The sequence below is a fragment of the Erigeron canadensis genome, chromosome 9 (genome assembly GCF_010389155.1).
Source record: "Erigeron canadensis isolate Cc75 chromosome 9, C_canadensis_v1, whole genome shotgun sequence".
NCBI classification, from domain to species: Eukaryota; Viridiplantae; Streptophyta; class Magnoliopsida; order Asterales; family Asteraceae; genus Erigeron; species Erigeron canadensis.
Window position 1 is genome coordinate 27,275,494 of NC_057769.1, and position 19,564 is coordinate 27,295,057.

General features: G+C 31.8%; 1 protein-coding gene across 1 annotated transcript; it reads left to right on the plus strand.

Annotated features, from left to right (window-relative positions):
* The first annotated feature begins 17,979 nt into the window (after positions 1-17,979).
* LOC122583459 (protein ALP1-like) lies at positions 17,980-19,162 on the plus strand. The gene is made up of 2 exons (XM_043755861.1): positions 17,980-18,472; positions 18,579-19,162. Exons 1-2 carry the CDS (start codon positions 17,980-17,982, stop codon positions 19,160-19,162), a joined length of 1,077 nt encoding a protein of 358 aa, XP_043611796.1.
* Positions 19,163-19,564: the final 402 nt, after the last annotated feature.

Genomic DNA, 19,564 nt, shown 5'->3' on the forward strand with positions numbered 1-19,564 from the left:
ATAATCTTCACCTTAATTGTGCATGTAACATCCCAAACTTTTTATTTAACGGTTGACTTGAGTCGTTAAGTCAACGTAACGTGTCCGTTACGTCCATGTTAAATTTAGAGCTTATATGTAGTTAATGTGTTATGAGTGTGAGACTTGAATGTCTTATTGATTGACGTAGTAATGTGTTCAAGATGTAGTTATATGCCTTTAGAGGTGTTCAAAGTGTTTATTGAGTTGTATATAGTTCATATAGGTGTTTAGGGCTAATAATGTGACGTTTGGAAGCTTAGGGACGAGTTTTGACATAGGGTGAAAGTCAAAAACGGGATTAGGGTCAAAGAGCAGGTCTTTAGCTTCTAATATCCTTTTCTCTTTGAGCTCTAACCATTCCCCATTGCCATAATCAATTCCTTGTTCGATTTCATCTTCGTTTGGTTGATTCGAGAGTGTTTTGATCAAGTTTTTGTATCCTCTTTGTAATCTCCAGGTATTCAAGGTATAATAACATTGATTTTATGTCATTCCAATCATATAATCAGATCCATAACTGGTCTAGGTTATTAGAAGATCAATTGATGTCAAAAACGTGTGTTTTGATCGATTCGGTAACCTAAAACGTTTAATTATGTGATGCAAATCAAGTAAGGATTAATCAATGATTTCATTGCATCATTATCGTCTTAAAATGGTGAATTTTGAGGTACAAAAGTCGTTCATAAGGTTTAGGGTCGTTTGGGGTGTGTTTGGTTAAGTTTTGGAGGTTAAACAATGAGTTTTGTGCAGAACCGGGACTAGCTGCGGCGCAACTGGAAACCAGTGACACATAGGTGCGACGCAACTTGGTAGTTGCGACGCAATAGCGACGGAATTTTCAAATGGCCATAACTTTTGAACCGTTACTCCGTTTTTGACAAATAAGATATCCACGGAATCGTGAGAGAGTCTACTTTCTAATGGAAATGTTTTTGAAAGATGATTTTAATGTCAAGTTTCCAGAAAGGTTAATTTAGTGAGTGTATCCCGAGTTTCGTCGAGTTATGTAAGCTTTAAAGTATTAATCGAATGTCCGATGCATCAAGCATTGTCATGAGTCATGTTTATAGGTATTTAGACGTGAGTCATGACCATAAGTGAGTGGGTATTTATTAGCTCATTATGTCGTTTAATGATTATAGGTAGTCGGGAATACTTGCAAAGATCGGTAACTTACGTTATCATTTGTTGTGTGCTTCTACGAGGTAAGATACACTACTTTGACATACTGAGGGTTCAACAAAAGATGGTTTTCATATAATAATATCCTAAATGGTATCTTGTTTGCTTATGGGTATTCGGGATTACACGGGAGGTAATATGGGCTATGTAGATGCATATAAAAGCCTGAAATGCTACCCCAATGATACGTATTGCTATGAGATGTTATGTATGCTTAATAGATGATATGATATGAAATGATGTACGATCTAAGATGATAAATGTTATGCAATGTTGTAATGATATACGATATGCAATGATATATGACGATGTACGTGATGTAACAATGTATGCGATGTGATGATATGAAATGAAACGCTATGAAATGTGATGTATGATGATGATATGTGAAATGTGCATGATTACATGGCTTGTTCATCTAGTTCACTAGACTTATTAAGTTGCCATGACACGTGCACGTTTAAGGGCCCAAACATAAAAGATGTATATGTGATGGTTGTTTAGGTTGTGTAAACACCTAAACTATATGTGATGTGAAATCGAGCTCGTAAATTTGATGTGAAAGTGTTAAGCTTAACCCGTACTTGCCCTAGCCCGGTTAAGTGCGTTGATGTGGTTGCTTGGGTGGCTCCTTGCAACATGGTACAACGTGAAGAGTAATACGGGAGGTCTTACCAACCCCATTGTCATTGAACATACGGATTACTCCTGGATTGGCTTGCCATTCCTTAACGACATTGATGTACTACTGAATGGTGGTTCATCTAGTCGGGTGCGACTTATGTCACACTTAACGAGATGCATATGTTATATGAGATGCGTGACTTTTGTCACAATTATAAAGATGTTCAAATGTGATATGTGATGATGCAAAAGATGACTAGGCACATTTAGGATGACCCATCCTAATATGAAAGATGTTGATGCTATGATATGTATGTGAGATGATATGTTGATGATATGTGCCTTAACGACTTAATATGAATTTTATATAATGTTTTAAATGGACAAACGTTTTATAAACCATGTGTTATCTTACTTAGCTAATTCGTTAGCTAACACTTGCTCTTTTAAAATGTGTTGTGCCCTCAGGTCCAACAATAGTAAGCAGGTAGATGTGTGAAGATGTGAGGCATGGGTAGATGATCTTGAAGCTAGCTATAGATTACCTATAGTGGCTGCTCGCTTTAGACATTTGCTTTATGTTTAAATATTAATGACTTGTATTGATAATGTACTCGGTTGTTTAATGTTGGGCAACCGATGGATTTCCATTTAGACTTATTTTGATGATATGGCTAGTAACACCATTTAATGAATAAACCAAACAGATTTTACTGGTTTGGACTTTTAAAGTTAATTCCGCTTCTTTTAACGCCGTTAGGCAAAAGTTTTTGGAAATCCTTATTCTTAAATGTTAGGTGTTACAGTGCAGCCTTCTGTTTTTGCGTTAATGGTATTGATGAAAGTAATGTCATTATTATTAGCCATGTGGAATTGGTATTGTTTTTTGAGAGAATGTAAATGAAAGAATGGATGTGTGTGAATACCAATTCCCGTAATGTATTCTTTATATAGGGATCATACAGATTTTTTTATAGAAAAAGATCTGTTAAGTTGTTAAAATTTTACACAAAATATATGTTTTGATAGCTACGAATCTGTGTTAGAAAATAGATATAATAATTAATTGAATTGTTTCCAGAATCCTTTGTATGTATATAGATTGTTTCCAAAAAATAATGTACATATATATAATATATCATATAAGTTAATATAGATTGTTTCTAAAATAATTTACGTCCCTCATATTATATAAATATAACTTAAGAAAATAAAAGATTTGATATGAATTGTTTTGGAAGTTAAGAATATTTGATTATGATAGTACATAAATAAATATAAGATAAAAAGTTCTACCAATAAATTATGTCTTACGTGGATCATAAGAGGCGGCCCAAATTTTTGTCATAGTCCATGTAGAATGTTATTGTCAGTAGCCTTGCAACCAGGCTAAAAGATGGGCCAAATACGCCAGGTGTTGCAGACATAGCATGCTTTAGAAACAACATATGTGTTGCAGTATTCTCCCAAATAGGAATAGCTCCAAAGAAGATGGAATCACATGTAGATGGAAAAGTTTCTGGATTAGAGGGTGTGAGGGGTCACCTTGTCTGGATTATAAGAATGACTTTTATTACCTTTGCAGCATCATCGGATTGTTCTTAATAGGTGCGTATGCAAGCCATGGAGCTGACACCTATGAAGTCAGAACTTAGAAGTGTTTATAACAATTGCAAAAAACTAATAAACTTAGAAGGCAATTTTGCAAATTTATGCAATTAAGTGAATGATAAATTATCGTTTTACACCTATGAACTAACTAATCACTGTACTTACAGTAAAGCCAACCCTTGCTGATGGGGCCAATGTTTTAGGATAATCTTGCATCATAACCGGTTAAACCAATAAATAGCTTAAAACAAAATGGGTCAAACGGGTAAAAAGCCATCCACATGAATCATTTTAATTAAGAAGTGTTTCGGATCAACATGAACAAACACATGTTGGTTCATAAAAAACCACAACCTGGCATGGATTTCTCTACAATGATAATAAAGATTGGAACATTTATTTAATCAATTACCAAAATAAAACCACAACCTGGCATGGATTTCTCTACAATGATAATAAAGCTTATTCCAGGAGCCTGCAGTTAGTAAAAACAGAAATTAAGTGAATGAAAAGAGATGAGAGTCATGCCTAGCATCTTAGCGAAGAGTGAAACACGTGTTTCATTTTCGATTTCAACAGGCTCCTGTATCTGAAATTCCACCTCGCTGAGCATTTTGGATATAATATAAAAAAAGAAGTCCCAATTTGAAAAGAACCATATTGCAAATTCACCTGTCTAACTTCCGATTCAAAATCCCTTGTATTAATATAAGAAGCTTAATATAAGAACATAAAAAAGCTATAAAAGTATAAGACCCTGATGGTTTTCCATTCTCTTTTTCTGTTCCATTCAATTTGCCATTTGATTAAGTGTAAGTACGCGCATATAAAGTGATTAACAGCTTTGAAGGCAATCAACGAAACGTCGAAAATTGATTACGAGATATCAGTAAAAAGACTTAGTAATACACATGTTAAATGTATTAAAATGTTTATTTGCCTAAAGATATTCAGGCATCACCTAGCTATTTGGAATTGCAAATTCCTTATAAAATACTATAAACAGATAGCATTTTGAAAGTTTTAAATACTAACATAGATAAATTCAAACAACAAACACCCCTAAATAAATAAATGCATTACAATAAACAAAAAAACATACCCATAATCAATAGATTCCTGGAGCTTCACTTCAGGGTCCATTTATTTCCCCTTTTCAATTCTATCAGCATATATATAGATATACATACATATTAATACATATGCATCAAACATCAATAACCCATTAAAAACTTACTATAAAAGATCTCATTTACCAATAGAAATGACCAAAAATGACTTGACTATAAATCAGAGTAGCCCTCATGACCTATGAAATCCCAACTTTGCAGATTCTCAAAAGAGAATTAAAATAGAAAATATAAGCAGAATCCCCCAAATGTGTCGATTTGACTTTTTAGGTTTAAGACAAAAATTTAATAAGAATCGAAAATTTTTCAGGGTTTGATAACCTCTCTGTTTGGATTTTTTGCTTGATTGTATTAGGGAAGATTGGTTCATAGTGAGTCCTGGTCTGAGCGTGTTTTTGGATCGAGTGGGTTTTTTTTTTGATTTTTTTCCTGGGCGCAAGAGGTTTTTTTGTAAGGGGGAAGAGGATTTAGGTTGTGAAACATTTTTGGGGTAGGATGATGACGTAAGGTTTTCTAGAAACGTATGGCAGGAAAAGGGACAGGCTGCCACATCAGATTTTTTTAAAAAAAACCTTCTAGAAGCAATCTTCTTATATTAATATAAGGGATATCTATATAAATATTAAAACAATAGTTATCCTAGCATTTTAAAGCCTTCTACAATTTAAAGCTATTTTTAAAAATTGCCACATAGGTTTTTATCCTATATGGCATCTTTATATTTTTTTACAGTATATAAATCTACAAAATTATATTATTTAAAACTATTAAATTAAATAAAAATAAAATCTATATGTAAACAAAATCTTACAAAAATAAAAATAAAAAATCACTATCTATATCATAATAGAAACCGTATGAATTTAAAATCTATTTTTAAAATTGAAAAATATTTGGTTTTCAAATTATTTATTTCTTAATTTTACTATCCAATATAACCAATATTATATATCACATTGTAATATAGTTTTTTATCCTTTTCGTGGTGGTGATTTTACGTTTTATAAAAACTATTATCAATACTAGGTGAATTCAACGTAATTTGAATCATAGATTTGTTCTTTGTAATCTAATTATAATTTGAATTTGGTTTCTAATTATATCTAATTAAAGCTTTTCAACTTTTATGAATTTTATTATTTGATGAAGTAAGTTTTATGAAACTATTTTCTTTGAAAGAGTGTGATGAAATTCTAATAAGTCACATATCACTTTGCAAAAAATAAAAGATCGTTATGATTTTACATTATATTTACATTTTAACTTCATTTTATGTTCATTAGTATTGCATGAAGTATAATATGTGATAGTTATATTTACATTTTAACTTCATTTTATGTTCATTATTATTGCATGAAGTATAATATTTGATAGTTAATATGAATATTTGATAACGTATGTTTTTATATAAATGTAAAGATTTTCATAAATAATAAGAGTTATATTTTGAATTTATCTATTTCAATAAATGTAAAAATTTCCATTTAATGATAATATAGATTTATATGTACATGCCTAAATAATGTATAGTTGTTAAAAGTTATTATAAATATTCATATAACTAAAACTAACATTTTTAAATAACCGCATATCGTGCGGGTAAAAGACCTAGTATATATATAATTCTCTATTTCAAAGCGATGATGCGGCACATCTCTTTGTGCGCCATGTTATCTTTTTCTTACGCATTCATACGTTGTTTGTCTCTCTTATGTTGACACGTAAGCTGTTATATGTACATGTTATATTTATATATATATCATCTCTATAACTCTATTAATAATTTTAAAAATACTTCAATTGGGACTAGAACTCGCGTCGCTCGCTTGATGTCGACAACACACATAACCAATTGATCAAATATTGTTTTTACTTATATTGTTACAAACTATAATTAATACAGTATATGTTTCCAAAATCTCACATTGAATTATTTTTGCAAGATAATTTTGACAATAAACTTTCCATTAAGGTTTACGGAACTTGAATTTTCCAAATTTTAATGATCAATTTATATATAATAACTAGATTTTAGACATGTGTCAAATACACGGGATTTACAACATTATCAATATAAAAGTTAATATATGGACAAAAAAAACACTTAGACGTTAAAAAGTAATATATACTTAAAAAATAATTGAGATCTTCAAAGGTAAATACTGAATGCTAAATCATGGTGTAGCATAATTTCTTTTATTCAAACTATTCCTGAAAAGCAATATCTTAACCTTTATTACATAATTGGTCCAGTTCTCATTAATGTCTTGCAAAAAAGTAATTCTATTTTCGTTAGTCGTAGTTCTTAAGAACAACAAATGTAGTAGTTTGTTCGTGGGTATTCAATGATTTCATGTGTTGTATTTTATTTTATAATGATAAATACATACATTGAATATATAGGGAAAGTGAAAGTGAGATTGTCTCGCACCCAACATGAATGAAAAACATCTCACATATCAATTTTTTATTATTTAAAATTCAAGAGGCCCATCATTTATTCATTATTCAAAAAAAATTATAAAAAAATAGTATGTGGGAGTTTTTCACCTAAGTTGGCTGTGTGACAACCTCACACTCACTTTTCCCTAAATATATTCAATGATAATATGCTGTTAGTTTTAATAATGAGTGAGAAAATTCGATAAATACGTTGTCTTATCCGAGTCCGCTTTTCCTCAATTATATCTCGCCTCTTTTCTATTCTATTTTAGCAAAACATGTTATTATGTGTAGATAATCAAGATAATAGTTGTTGGTACTATTTTTATTGTTCTTTCTATACGTGTGGTCTTTGTTACCGTTCGATTCAAGTTATTATATGCTATATAAAAAAGAGTGATTATCAGGGGGGGAAAAAAAGCAATTAGAGTGTCTGTAAACAAATAGAAGTGTGTTACCTTTCAAACAACTTTACTACATGTATTCCCTTCTATACCGCCTGAATCAAGTTATTACATGATGTATAAAAAAGATTAATTATCTAAAAAAAATTATTAGAGTGTATGTAAACACATAGAAGTGTGTAACCTTCCAAACTTTACTATATAAAAGAGTGGGATGGTTAAAATTGTTTATAAATGTATAACGAACATGTGATTTATAATATATTCTCTTTAGGTTTGTAAATTGTTAACCACTATTGCGTTCATATGTTTTCGTTACACAACGTGTCTTAATTTAAATTTTAACTTATGTCTCTATACACTTTATGATTAGTTCTTTGAGGGTGGGCGAAGTACGTAGGGGAGCAAGGTGGTGACCGACCATTGACCGGGTGGAACACCGCCCTACCCTATAGGTACCTATGGGGCGAGGAGCAAAGTGGTAATGTTGGTTTTCGGTTTCTTCCCCATCATCTCACCTTATTTGTTTATCGTTTTCTTGGGTTTTTTTTATCTTCTTTTACGTGGGGAGATATGAGAGAGAATGGTGAAACATTCTTTCCTTGTGGAGAGGTGATGAGAAAAATAAGGAGATGGGGGGAAACATATCGCCCATTATGATATTTCTAATTTTTTTAATTGTTATAATTTTTATTACTTTGTGCTTTATTAGCATTTTACTTAAATTTCACAAAAATTATGTTCGGTTTTGAATGAGAGTTGCTCTTCCATATTGAGTTTTTATGAGTTATTTGATAAAGTTGTGCTAACTTGTGCAACGCACGGGGCAAAAACCTAGTTTGTATATATATTTTTTTCACTAGCACGGTAACTGTGTTATGCAACGGTGTTCGTGACAACGACGGCGTTGGTGGGGGACGAATGTCGTTAGTGTGTTAGAAGCGTCGTCGAGTGATATAGATAATTAATGTAAAGAGTTAATTGAGATATTCTAAAAGATTAAGACTAATAGTGTAATATAATTATATCATTAAGGGTATTTTAGACATTTTCTCTCATGTAACTTTCAACATGGGGGCTATTTTTTTATAATATAGGATAGAAGTACAGATATGTATATGTAAGATTTAATTTGATAATTATGATGAGAAATTTATGTTTTTGGGTATATATATTGTCAAAAATATATGGAGATGTCACATAGGATAATGTTAGCCTTAAGTTATGGAGTATGACGTAAAAAGCTCGAATAACTACAGTTTAAATATATATGTACTTAAATAAGTTATATATTTTTATAGATTAAAATAATAACTTTGGCATAGAAAGTAAAAGAAATGACAAGAGGGAAAGAGAAAAAGAAAATGTTTGTTATAAAACAAGATTATATTACAGCTTATGAAATGTTTATATACATAATTTGAAGGAAACAAAGAGTAAAAAAAAAAAAAAGAAATCGTTTTAAGGTGCCTACAAATATGTACAATGTTAATACAGGATGTCAAACCCAAGTTATTTTAGCTATATTTTAATAGTTAAAAGAGTGATCTTTGTAGTTTGTTAAAAATTACTGTTTTATTCTTATCTTTGCATATATTATAGTTTAATTACTGATTTTAGAGTTTCTCAACGGTTTCGTCCAAAAGTGTTCACCTTTTGACAAAAATATTAATTTTTTAAACAAAATTGTTGATTTTTGAACCAAAACTGTTGATGGCGCACTAAAGCCAAAAATCAAAAACCATAATATATGAAAGATAGAGATTAAACCTAGCTACAACTTTTATAAACCATAAGAACATTAACCTTTGTAATTAACTATTTAATTCTAAGGGAAATTTATACACCCGCCTAGCTATTTGCTAGAGAAGACCAGAATTGAATTTTTATCTTGGTTTTATGTCAAGTCCGACTCGGTGACCGGTCAAACAGGCAATGCATTATTTTCCACAATGTTAATACTATAAAAGTCTACGTTTATTTTGAAAGCAACTCGCTTGAACTAGTACTAGCTAGCTAGTGTCATATGAAGTTTTAGGAGTAATTCCTTAAATTGGTTAGATCCAACTAATTAGTAATATTACAATTTTCGTAAGATTTCACTTTAAATTAAGATAGTCACATGTATATTAATAAACCAACTCTACAATTCACTTGTACGTTAATTCAGGTCAATTTGAAACTAGCTAACAATAGCATTTTGAGGAGATTAATTAAACGGACACCTCTTATACAGCACTATACCATATATTTAGGTAAATTGATATTTGTGTTATGATACAATTAGTGCCGGCTATATTTTTAAAAACAAAATTAAAATATTCTGCGTCTTTGATTTGAGTTTTTTAAAAAATAAAACAATTTTCTTTTTATAACACCATCTATCATTCGTTCACTCATATTCTAACCACAAACCACATCCACATCCTGCCACCATCACCCCCACCATCGTCCCGCAATCACCACCATTGCCCTGTCGAATTGCGTAGACAACTTGATATATATATATATATAATAGGCATAATTTTACGTAAATATTGATAATTAATGTGATGCATGGTTTGTATAATTGGCATAATTTTACGTAAATATCATGTTATGAGCCAACTAACTCCACGGCAACCACACCCATTTGGTGAGTAGCTCGGATTCGTTGCTGTTGAAGTATGTGACCAAGGGTTATATTTTTTTCTTCTAGGAGACAAACTTAAACTTTTATGTATTTTCGTTTTAGAAACCAAGCTTTTACAATTAAATCTTAGATATTATTTATTCTATGAATAATATGTATATATATATATATTGACAATCAAATAAGAACAAAATTAAAATGAGAACACTTAAAAACTACATTTTGATGCATTAAAAGTACATAAAACTGACATAGTGCATAACTAATTATCATTATTTAAGTGTTTAACAACACATTGATAATCATAATCGAAAAAATCCCGTTTTTTTTTTATGCATCATATTGATGAATATGCATCCAAGATGGATACACAAAGAAAAAAAACGTGATTTTTTTTATTTTGACGGATCAATGTGTTGTTAAACACTTATATAATGATAATTAGTTAAACACTAAGTTAGTTTAATGGACTTTTAATGCATCAAAATAATGTTTTTAAATGTTCTCATCATTTTTATTTTAAAAGTCTTCTCACCAAAGTGTTTATGTATATATATATATATATTTTGAAAAGGGACTTGGTCCATGTGCAAGAAAAGCTTGAGTTTGTTTTATATACCTTAGAAGTGATCTCTAGTGGGATGCATCATAGAAAGCAGGGGAAATGGACCACCTTCATGGCCTCATTCTTTGGGCAGTTGGCCAACTGATAAAACTTTTTTGAAGTATTTTGTTAAACTTTTGCAAAACTCCAATTCAAAACATATGTTGTTTCTTAATTTTTTCACATGGCTATCATTTTATTATTAGGCATATCTTTAGGTTCATCAATTAGGTTGATTTATCATTATCCATATCAAAAATATATAGTCCGTGTAATTTTGTTTTCCTAGTCCTTTCTTTCAGACTTGTTTTAACTATGTTATAAAAATTATATTCCAACTCATAAAGCGTAAAACAATCTCAATGTGGTTCTACTTAACCTTATATACATACTTAGATTTTATTCTTAACTCATATCCTCCTGGATGGCCGTCTGGTTTTTTCTTCATTTTTTTTTATTGCACCTAGTGAGACCTTATCAGCTTTCCAATTTGAAATATGTGATACGCTAATGTACGCTGTATAATTCACATAATTTCTAGTATTTTCAATTCCAGTCGCATGCAATACAACAACCGCCATAATCCCATGAGACAACTATTATCACTGAAGAATCATAAAATGATTTATCCTAGCATGTAAAAAGTTCTAATAATTTTTTTTCTTCTAGCAATATGTTAAAGGCCAAAAAATACAAATAAAAAAATATATAAGAAGACAGAGCACGCTAAGAATCTTAAAGTAAAAAAAATCTAAAAAACCACCAACTTACATAGAATGTAATCTTTCCGGAACTTAATTAGCTGCTAAGATTGCAAAAGTTGTGGAAAAAAACTCACGTCAATCGAAACATGAGAATAATTGTGTAGTTCTAATTAATATTGGCTCATTTTAATTTGACATATAAAATGGTTAAATCTTATTTGCGGTTAAAGAATAGACTATTTTTCATTTATAATTATAATTAACATCTCTCACATTGTATAAAGTATACCAATATGCTCCGTAAGAAATAGTAACACAGGCGCTTAGGTTTAAGAGCTGTAGTACCAAACAAATTCTTATTTTGGTTTTTATGTCAAGTATGACGATAATGCCTTATTTTCCACGACGTTAATATATATTAATATTAATAGTCCCACAATTGTCTGTGGCAAAAAGAAAGTCATCGAGTCAACATTAAAGTATGATTGATTAATGGGGGCTAATACTTCTTAACGATAACCATGACGTCCTCCATTGTTTCTTCAATTCTGTTCCTATTAACCAAAGTTCTAACAATGTTTTGATACTTCCACATGAATATTTGTCAGAATAGGAACCAAACAATGCATAAACGTGAATAATATTTTTTATCTTTTATAACTAAACATAAATAGAGATCCTCACAAGTTACAGTAAAGTTAGAGGAATCTTTATCTTTGGATTAAAATCAAAGGTTAGATTTTAAATGTTGATTTTTTAATCTTGACCATTGATTTTAATCCAATGATCAAAATCCCTTAACTTTACTTATAAAGTTCATTTAAACTTTAGAGAATCTCTATCCTAAATTTTAATATTTCAGCCTAACCCCCGGCTTTGATTGGTGGTTGTGGTAGTGTTAAAAAACGTATACTAGTTAGTAGACTTTTGTATGCAACTATATTATTTCCTTTTTTATCGGAGAAGTTATTTAATTAAGAACCTTAAAAAAAAACGCAAAAACCATTTTAGACCACAAATTATCTTTCCTTTTCTCTCTTCAATAAAAAATGAAAATTCGTCCATATCATTCAAAATGTTTTATCCCAAAAACCGTAAATCATTAGATGGAAAAAAAAAGTGTTGTTAGTTTCAAAATTATGTCCTCTTTCATTAGAGATGCGACTTAATATATTTTTGATGACTTTTCAATTTTCATTTTTTTTCTCCTTGTACTTGTGTACTTCCACATGTGTAAAATCTTTGTTTTCACATGTAAATTACCATGTTTATACAGCAATGAAAGTTAAAGACGAAGCCCATCAATCCATAGCAGAGCCATGGTGTCCAAGGGCGAGACCCATGAGTCCATGGCAAAATCATAACGGCTAAGGGCGGAGCCCGTTAGGTAGATCAACCATCACCAATCACCTCTATGACCTATCACCCTCTATGACCTATCACGCTATGAGTTATCGCCCTCTATGATCTATTACCCCACCAGCTACCTTTTATGAAATCTTTAGTAGTACTTTAGTATTTATTTATATATCATAATTAGAGACTTTTTAGTTAATTTTATTGGTTTTTTAACATTTTGTGAAATCTTCTATTCTATTTTTGGATGGAGTGTTACATGTTGGGCTTGGGAAAATAACATAAGTAAGTAAGTAACAGCTCAGTGCGTGCCATCTTTTGCGGGTTTTGAACCCCAATATCTCAACGGTGTACGGGTGAGGTTAAGATGTAGGCAGACCTTACCTCTACCTATGTAGAGAGGTTGCTTCCAGTTTCTACCTAAATGTTAGAAAATGCCCTCCAACCTTTGCATGGGATGAGGATCGAACCCATGACCTCTGTCTCCAGAGACAAGGGTGTTTACAACTGATCCAACCATACTGCTTCATGCTTGGGAAAATAACATAAAAGGTGTTAAAAAAAAAAAGCCATCATTTTTGCAATAATTAATTTATTGGTGCATTTGGGAGGTACATAACCAAAAATTGTTTGAGGTCATCAGCAGTGAAACAAAATTTCAAGCCGTCGATTGCTTTTTTATGGTTTAGGAATGGAGAAAATCAATGTGCGATTACTTGCGAAAATTGACGTAAGTTTGATTTGATGTAATATTGTATATTATATTATTACCTAGCTTACACTATTTGGTGGTAATGGTGAAAATGTAAATGTAAATTTATTAATATTAACTTTTTTTTAAAAATAAGTCATAACGACTATATTATCTAGTTTAACCATTGGAATTATTATTAATGTAATAATAACCTTTTTTAGCATAATAATAACCGCTAATATGATGTTTATCATTCCTTCAACTTATTAGTTATTTTCAACATTTTTATGTGATTTTGTTCTCCAAAGGTAATTATTTACAAAGAATATATAACTAGTTTTTTTACCCGAGTGATGCCCGAAAAACATAACAATATGTGAAACTTGCAACATGTATAGGTTGGTGGTACATACATAACGATAAAAGTATATTACAAGAATATATAATTAAGTCAAAAACACATAAATAAGAAAATCAATAACAATATACAAATATATACTTATTATATAGAAGAAAGTCAATATTAGTATAACTTGAATCAAATCAAATTAAGTAGTCATTTTATCCGTATGTTGTTCCGGAACATGGATTTTAGATGTTAAAATTTTGGATACAAACAATATATAGTAGGATCAGTGTAACACAAATTCAATTATGTTATATTTTCAAACCCATGTTATAAAAAAGGCGACAATACAAATAACATATAAGAATAATAGAATAATAGGATGTATAAAAACATAAAATATGACAGTCCACAAATGCACAACTTGTATTAAGATTATCTAGGCAGAAAGTAAAGGGAAGGAAGTAAACAACAAGAACAATAACAAGTTCAAATGTAAAAGATCTAAGCAAGTCTAATCATATGTATCATTGATTAAACGATGAATACATGGTTGATATTAAAACTTGACTTACAAGAATACAAATGAACAAAGTAATTGCTAAGTCTAGACACACTATAAACTTAAACAATTACAAGATAAGTGACACACACTTTTTATGGTGACAAACACGCTTAATGTGTTGCGGCTGTGTTGCCTTTTATAAAGGAGAATTAGGGCAACCCAGCCTTGCATTGATAGTGACTTGATGGTGGTTGTCGATCTTCTATTGGCCCGATGTACTTGGAACCAGAAGCTTTTGTCTTCTTTACCAAAATGGGTATGAAAGAGAAAACCCTAGCTTTGGTCCTAACTGTACCTTTGTCATACAAGGCAAATTACAGTTGGAAGAACAACCATGTGACTCTTGTCTTCGTCTGGTTTGAATTCTTCCCGCCTTGACTAACAGTTTGGGCAGCATACAACCCGCTAAAGAGAGTCACTGGACTCGCTGATGATTCGCTAACGACCAACGTCAGCAAGCAAGTCTTGTCAGCGAATCCAAGACTCAACAAACAAAATAATTACCGTATTAATGCAAACAATGACACTCTCTTGATTGTGATGTGCGTCTTACTTTAAATGTTACATAAACGTAACATATAAAGATAATGCAGATTATTATAAATTAAAAACCATTATATATACGAAACAAAAGAAATTAACCAAACTAAATATTTAAAAGTAAAACCATAAATGTATGAAAGTTGTTTAATGTAAACCTGAGAATTCAAAAGTTTGGTGTTAAAAAACTGAAAATGAGAGCTTTGATAAGGGCAAAAGCTAGAATATAAAAATTTAGGAGTTAAAAGTTAAAAGATTTAAAATTTAAGGTGTAAAAAAGAAATTTAAGAAAATTTGTTAGTGTTGTACTTAAAACATATAAATTTATACTTTTTATAATATGTCCATACTTTACAGCATCAAGTAGTTACTCATTATGCAATATGAAGTTGTACAATCATATTACTTTTTAGTATACACTAGTATTTCTACCAGGGCGTTGCCCCGGTAGAAATACATAACTCTGGTGATAAAAGTTACAAAAACATTAAGTCGAAAAACAAAATTTGCGTGACAAAAGTTAAGAAAATAAAAGTTGCGGTTCAAAGTAAAGAAAATGAAACTTTGGTAATAAAATTTAGAAATCAAAAGTTATATCGTAAAAGAAAATAAAAGAAAACTTTCAAAGCAAAGTTTAAAAACAAAGTTATATGAAAATAAGTACAAAAGTTAATAAACTTTATACCTAAAAACAAAGTTTGTATGATGAAAGTTTAAAAAGCAAGAGTTATGTGACGAAAGGTAAAAAGGTAAATGTAAAAAAAAAAAAAAAAAATTGGTGGAAAGTTTAAAAAGTAAAAGTTATGTAGTAAAAAAAAAGAAAATAAGGGTCGTTAAGTCCATCACCTAATAGTCGTTAAGTCCGTTAATTATATTGGATGCTTGAAAGGCATGTACCTTATGCTAAAGGGGGAGTACTTTTAGCTACAGTATAAAAAAGAAAATAAGGGTCGTTAAGTCCGTTACCTAACAGTCGTTAAGTCTGTTACCTAACCGTCTGAAGTCCGTTAATTATGTTGGATGCTTTATAGGCTTGTACCTTATGCTAAAGGGGGAGTACTTTTAGCTACAATAACTCCCCCTCACAAACCAAAGTTGGTTTTTAGTATTATACTAGTTTTTCAACCCGCGTGTTGCCGCGGAATACGTTTTAAACACAACAAAAATTTGAATACATAATGCATAAATAAGGTTAGTAACAAACATAGATTTGGATATGTCGCAAAAATCTGATGTTTCATTTAGCTACATGGCTAAAATCATACATAGAGAAATAAACCATTGAACCATTTTTTACGCATAGACAAAGCTCGAACATAAAGGTTCTATCTATTACTGACATAATCGATCCATATATTAACACATAAAATAGCCCCCAATCCGAATATGATCAGATTCTAATGGAAGGAAGGAAGGAACGGATGATACATAAATCACATACATGGTTAAGTTGCTTGATACCCTTGCAGGCTTGCACCTATGAAACATGAGGTCTTGGAGCTCATTTCTCAGCCATTCCAACGCTAATTTTGTGGCGTATCAGCTCATAGGCAAAAATAAACCATAAATCACATCTACGTAATCTCGTCAACCAAAATCAACATGAAACTCATTAGAAAAAAAAACACATAAGAATCGTAATACAAAGGTTAGACAGTGAATACGGAATTATTCGGACTTTCAAAAACACAATTCTTCTTATATAATTTGAAAGCAAATTTCTTACACATTAGTATACATACACAATTGGTCTTTCTAATCATTTACATTACTAAAATGCACATAATCATGTAATCTACATCGTGTATTACCAAAGCATCGTAATCTATCATAGTGATTTTGCATCCACTACATTCTAAAACATTTTGTGCTTTCCTTTCTACACCTTAACCTTGTCGACCAATACAAACTAAAAACAAATGCAGGCAGCAACTGAATTTATTGTGTTCATTGCTAATCTCAAAATTCTCGTAGTAGCAAAGCTCAATCAAACAACGGCATTTATATCATGTGCTTATCCAACCGGACATATATACTCTTGAGTTCAAGTGATCATATAAAGGCCAATTGCAATACTAATCCAACTATACATATAATAAAAAAAGGTAGCATTACAACAATATTATCAAATTTCACTAAGACATTAATACAAACACTTGGTGTGCAAAATAAATGTAAAGTCTTTAAAAACAAACTTCAGTTAGTAAAGGGAAAAATAAAACTCTAGAAATCACCATTGTTCATGAACAAATTGTTGAAGAAAGTAAAAACAATAAAAATAAAGCGGAAACAGAAGATGATGAAGATTAAATAAAATTAAAACTTGAAAGATATTAACAATAATAGTATAAAACAACAACAACAATAATAAGAGGAATGCCTGATCAGCTTGATTCCACTATCTGAATTTAGCACACAAAAGCTTCGGATAAAAAGAATCTGAGCTCCGGCACTAACTGAGGTGCGCGTAGCATCGGGGGCTTTTTTTTGTTTTGGCGACCGTGAAGTCACCGGATCCCTCGTGACAACACATACACAGATTATTTTTTATTGAATATTAAGAGAAGAATAAGAAATCTGGAAATTTCTTTTAGCAAGATATATTATTTTTTTTCGTAAGTTTTTGCAAGAGAAATAAAGAGGGGAAGAAAGCTGCTTAAGAGAAGTAGATTATGCATCAATTGTTGTAAAAACCAACTGGCGGACGGAGTGGATAGGCACGGTACCGGTACCGGTGTGAACACCACCCCGACCTACCGGTACCGGTAGGGAGGGGAGCACTTTGGGCATCACGGTGCCGGTTTGGGTGCCTATTGTTTTGACCGTTGCAGCCAAAAAAAAAGCAAAGGGACCCACCTGCAACGTCTCTTTCTTCTCTCTCTCTTTCTTCTTTCTTTCTTTCTTCTTTCTTTTCTTTCTGCCGATTTGTTCCTCCTTTTTTTTTCTCTTAAACTCACAAAACACACACACAAATAACACATACATATATCTATATTTTCGTAATCATGAACCCTTTCTTCAACAATCCTTATTTCTTGATAATCACGGCCCAACACCCCCAAATTTCCAATCGGATTCGAGTTCATCCGACGAGACGGACCATTATATTAATCTATTCACAATGGCGCATTATGCGATTCAACAAGATGTCCGCGATACTGCCTCCTCTTCAAGAACGTATACAAGACGGGACAATCGTGGTGAGTCTCACAACCGTCTTTTTCGAGATTACTTTGCCGAGGAACCGAAATTTAATGAGACTTTTTTTAGAAAACGGTTTCGTATGAGTAGACGGTTGTTTGTGAAGATAGCTTCAGATTTGGAAAACAATTTTAGTTTTTTTAAGAGGAAGATCGACGCGCGTGGTAGATGGGGGTTTTCGGCTTTACAGAGATGCACATCTGCAATTCGCCAGTTAGGCTATGGTAGTAATCCCGATAGTTTAGATGATTACCTAAATATGTCGGAAAGATCGTCACGTGAAACCCTTAATGCTTTTTGTGATGGAGTCATTAAGTTATATCGGCATGAATACTTGCGTAGGCCAACGCGTACTGATACGCAACGCATTCTTGATCATCATGCGTCTTACCATGGTTTCCCCAGCATGTTAGGTATATCTTAACTTAATATATATATATATATATATTAGTTAATAATGTATAAATGTATATATATATATATTACGTAGTTTAGTTAATAATGTATAAATGTTTATAGGGAGTCTTGATTGTACACACTGGGCTTGGGATAATTGTCCAGTAGCTTGGCGTGGTCAGTACACGCGAGGTGACCATCACGGGCCGACGATATCGCTTGAAGCAGTTACTTCACAGGATTGTTGGATTTGGCACGCATACTTTGGTGTTGCCGGTTCAAACAACGACATTAATGTGTTGAACCAATCTCCTTTGTTCAACCCTTTTGAAGACGGCACAACACCGTTGGTTCCTTTCACTGTAAATGGAACCGAATATCGGTACCCGTATTATCTAGTGGATGGGATCTACCCAAGATATGCGATGTTTGTGAAAACGATACAGCATCCAACCGGTGAGAAAAGGATTCGGTATGCTAAGGCACAGGAGGCTGCAAGGAAGGACGTGGAGCAAGCTTTTGGTATTATTAAAAAAAAGTGGAAAATACTTAGAGAACCGGCACGACAAATGGAAGAAACCCCCATCCGTAAGATCATGTATGCGTGTTGTATTCTTCATAACATGATTTTAAAGGACGAGGACCACGCTATAAGTCCTGATTACATTCAGGATCCCCCAGTTGCGCCACAGCCATCGGATGAATGACTTTTTGAGATATATGACTCAAGCGTTCACGAAGATCTTAAGATGGATCTCATTGACCATATTCATCGCACATTCATCCCGAGCATCGATCGCTAGTTTATTTATATATTGTGTTGTCGTTTCGTTTTAATATTATAGTTTGATGTTTGGATTTGTTGTTTTATTTTTAATATTGTAGTAGTTTTAAATTATTAAATAAAATATTTTTAGTTTTAAAAATAAATAGAAATGAAATTAAATAGAAAAGGGTGGGGAGGGGAGGGGTGGCGAGGTACTCCTAGCAAAAGGGGAGGGGAGGGAAGGAGAAGAAAAATCAGGGAGGGGAGGGGAGGAGTGGGGAAGCTCTCCCCCCACCCTTAGTATATAGATAAATATAATTTGTTACTGCTTCTCTCACATTTA

Coding starts and splice junctions, on each gene's coding strand:
- LOC122583459 (XM_043755861.1), top strand. CDS start 17,980: ATGGCGCATTATGCGATTCAACAAGATGTCCGCGATACTGCCTCCTCT. Junction 18,473..18,578: donor TGGTTTCCCCAGCATGTTAG/GTATATCTTAAC, acceptor AAATGTTTATAG/GGAGTCTTGATTGTACACAC.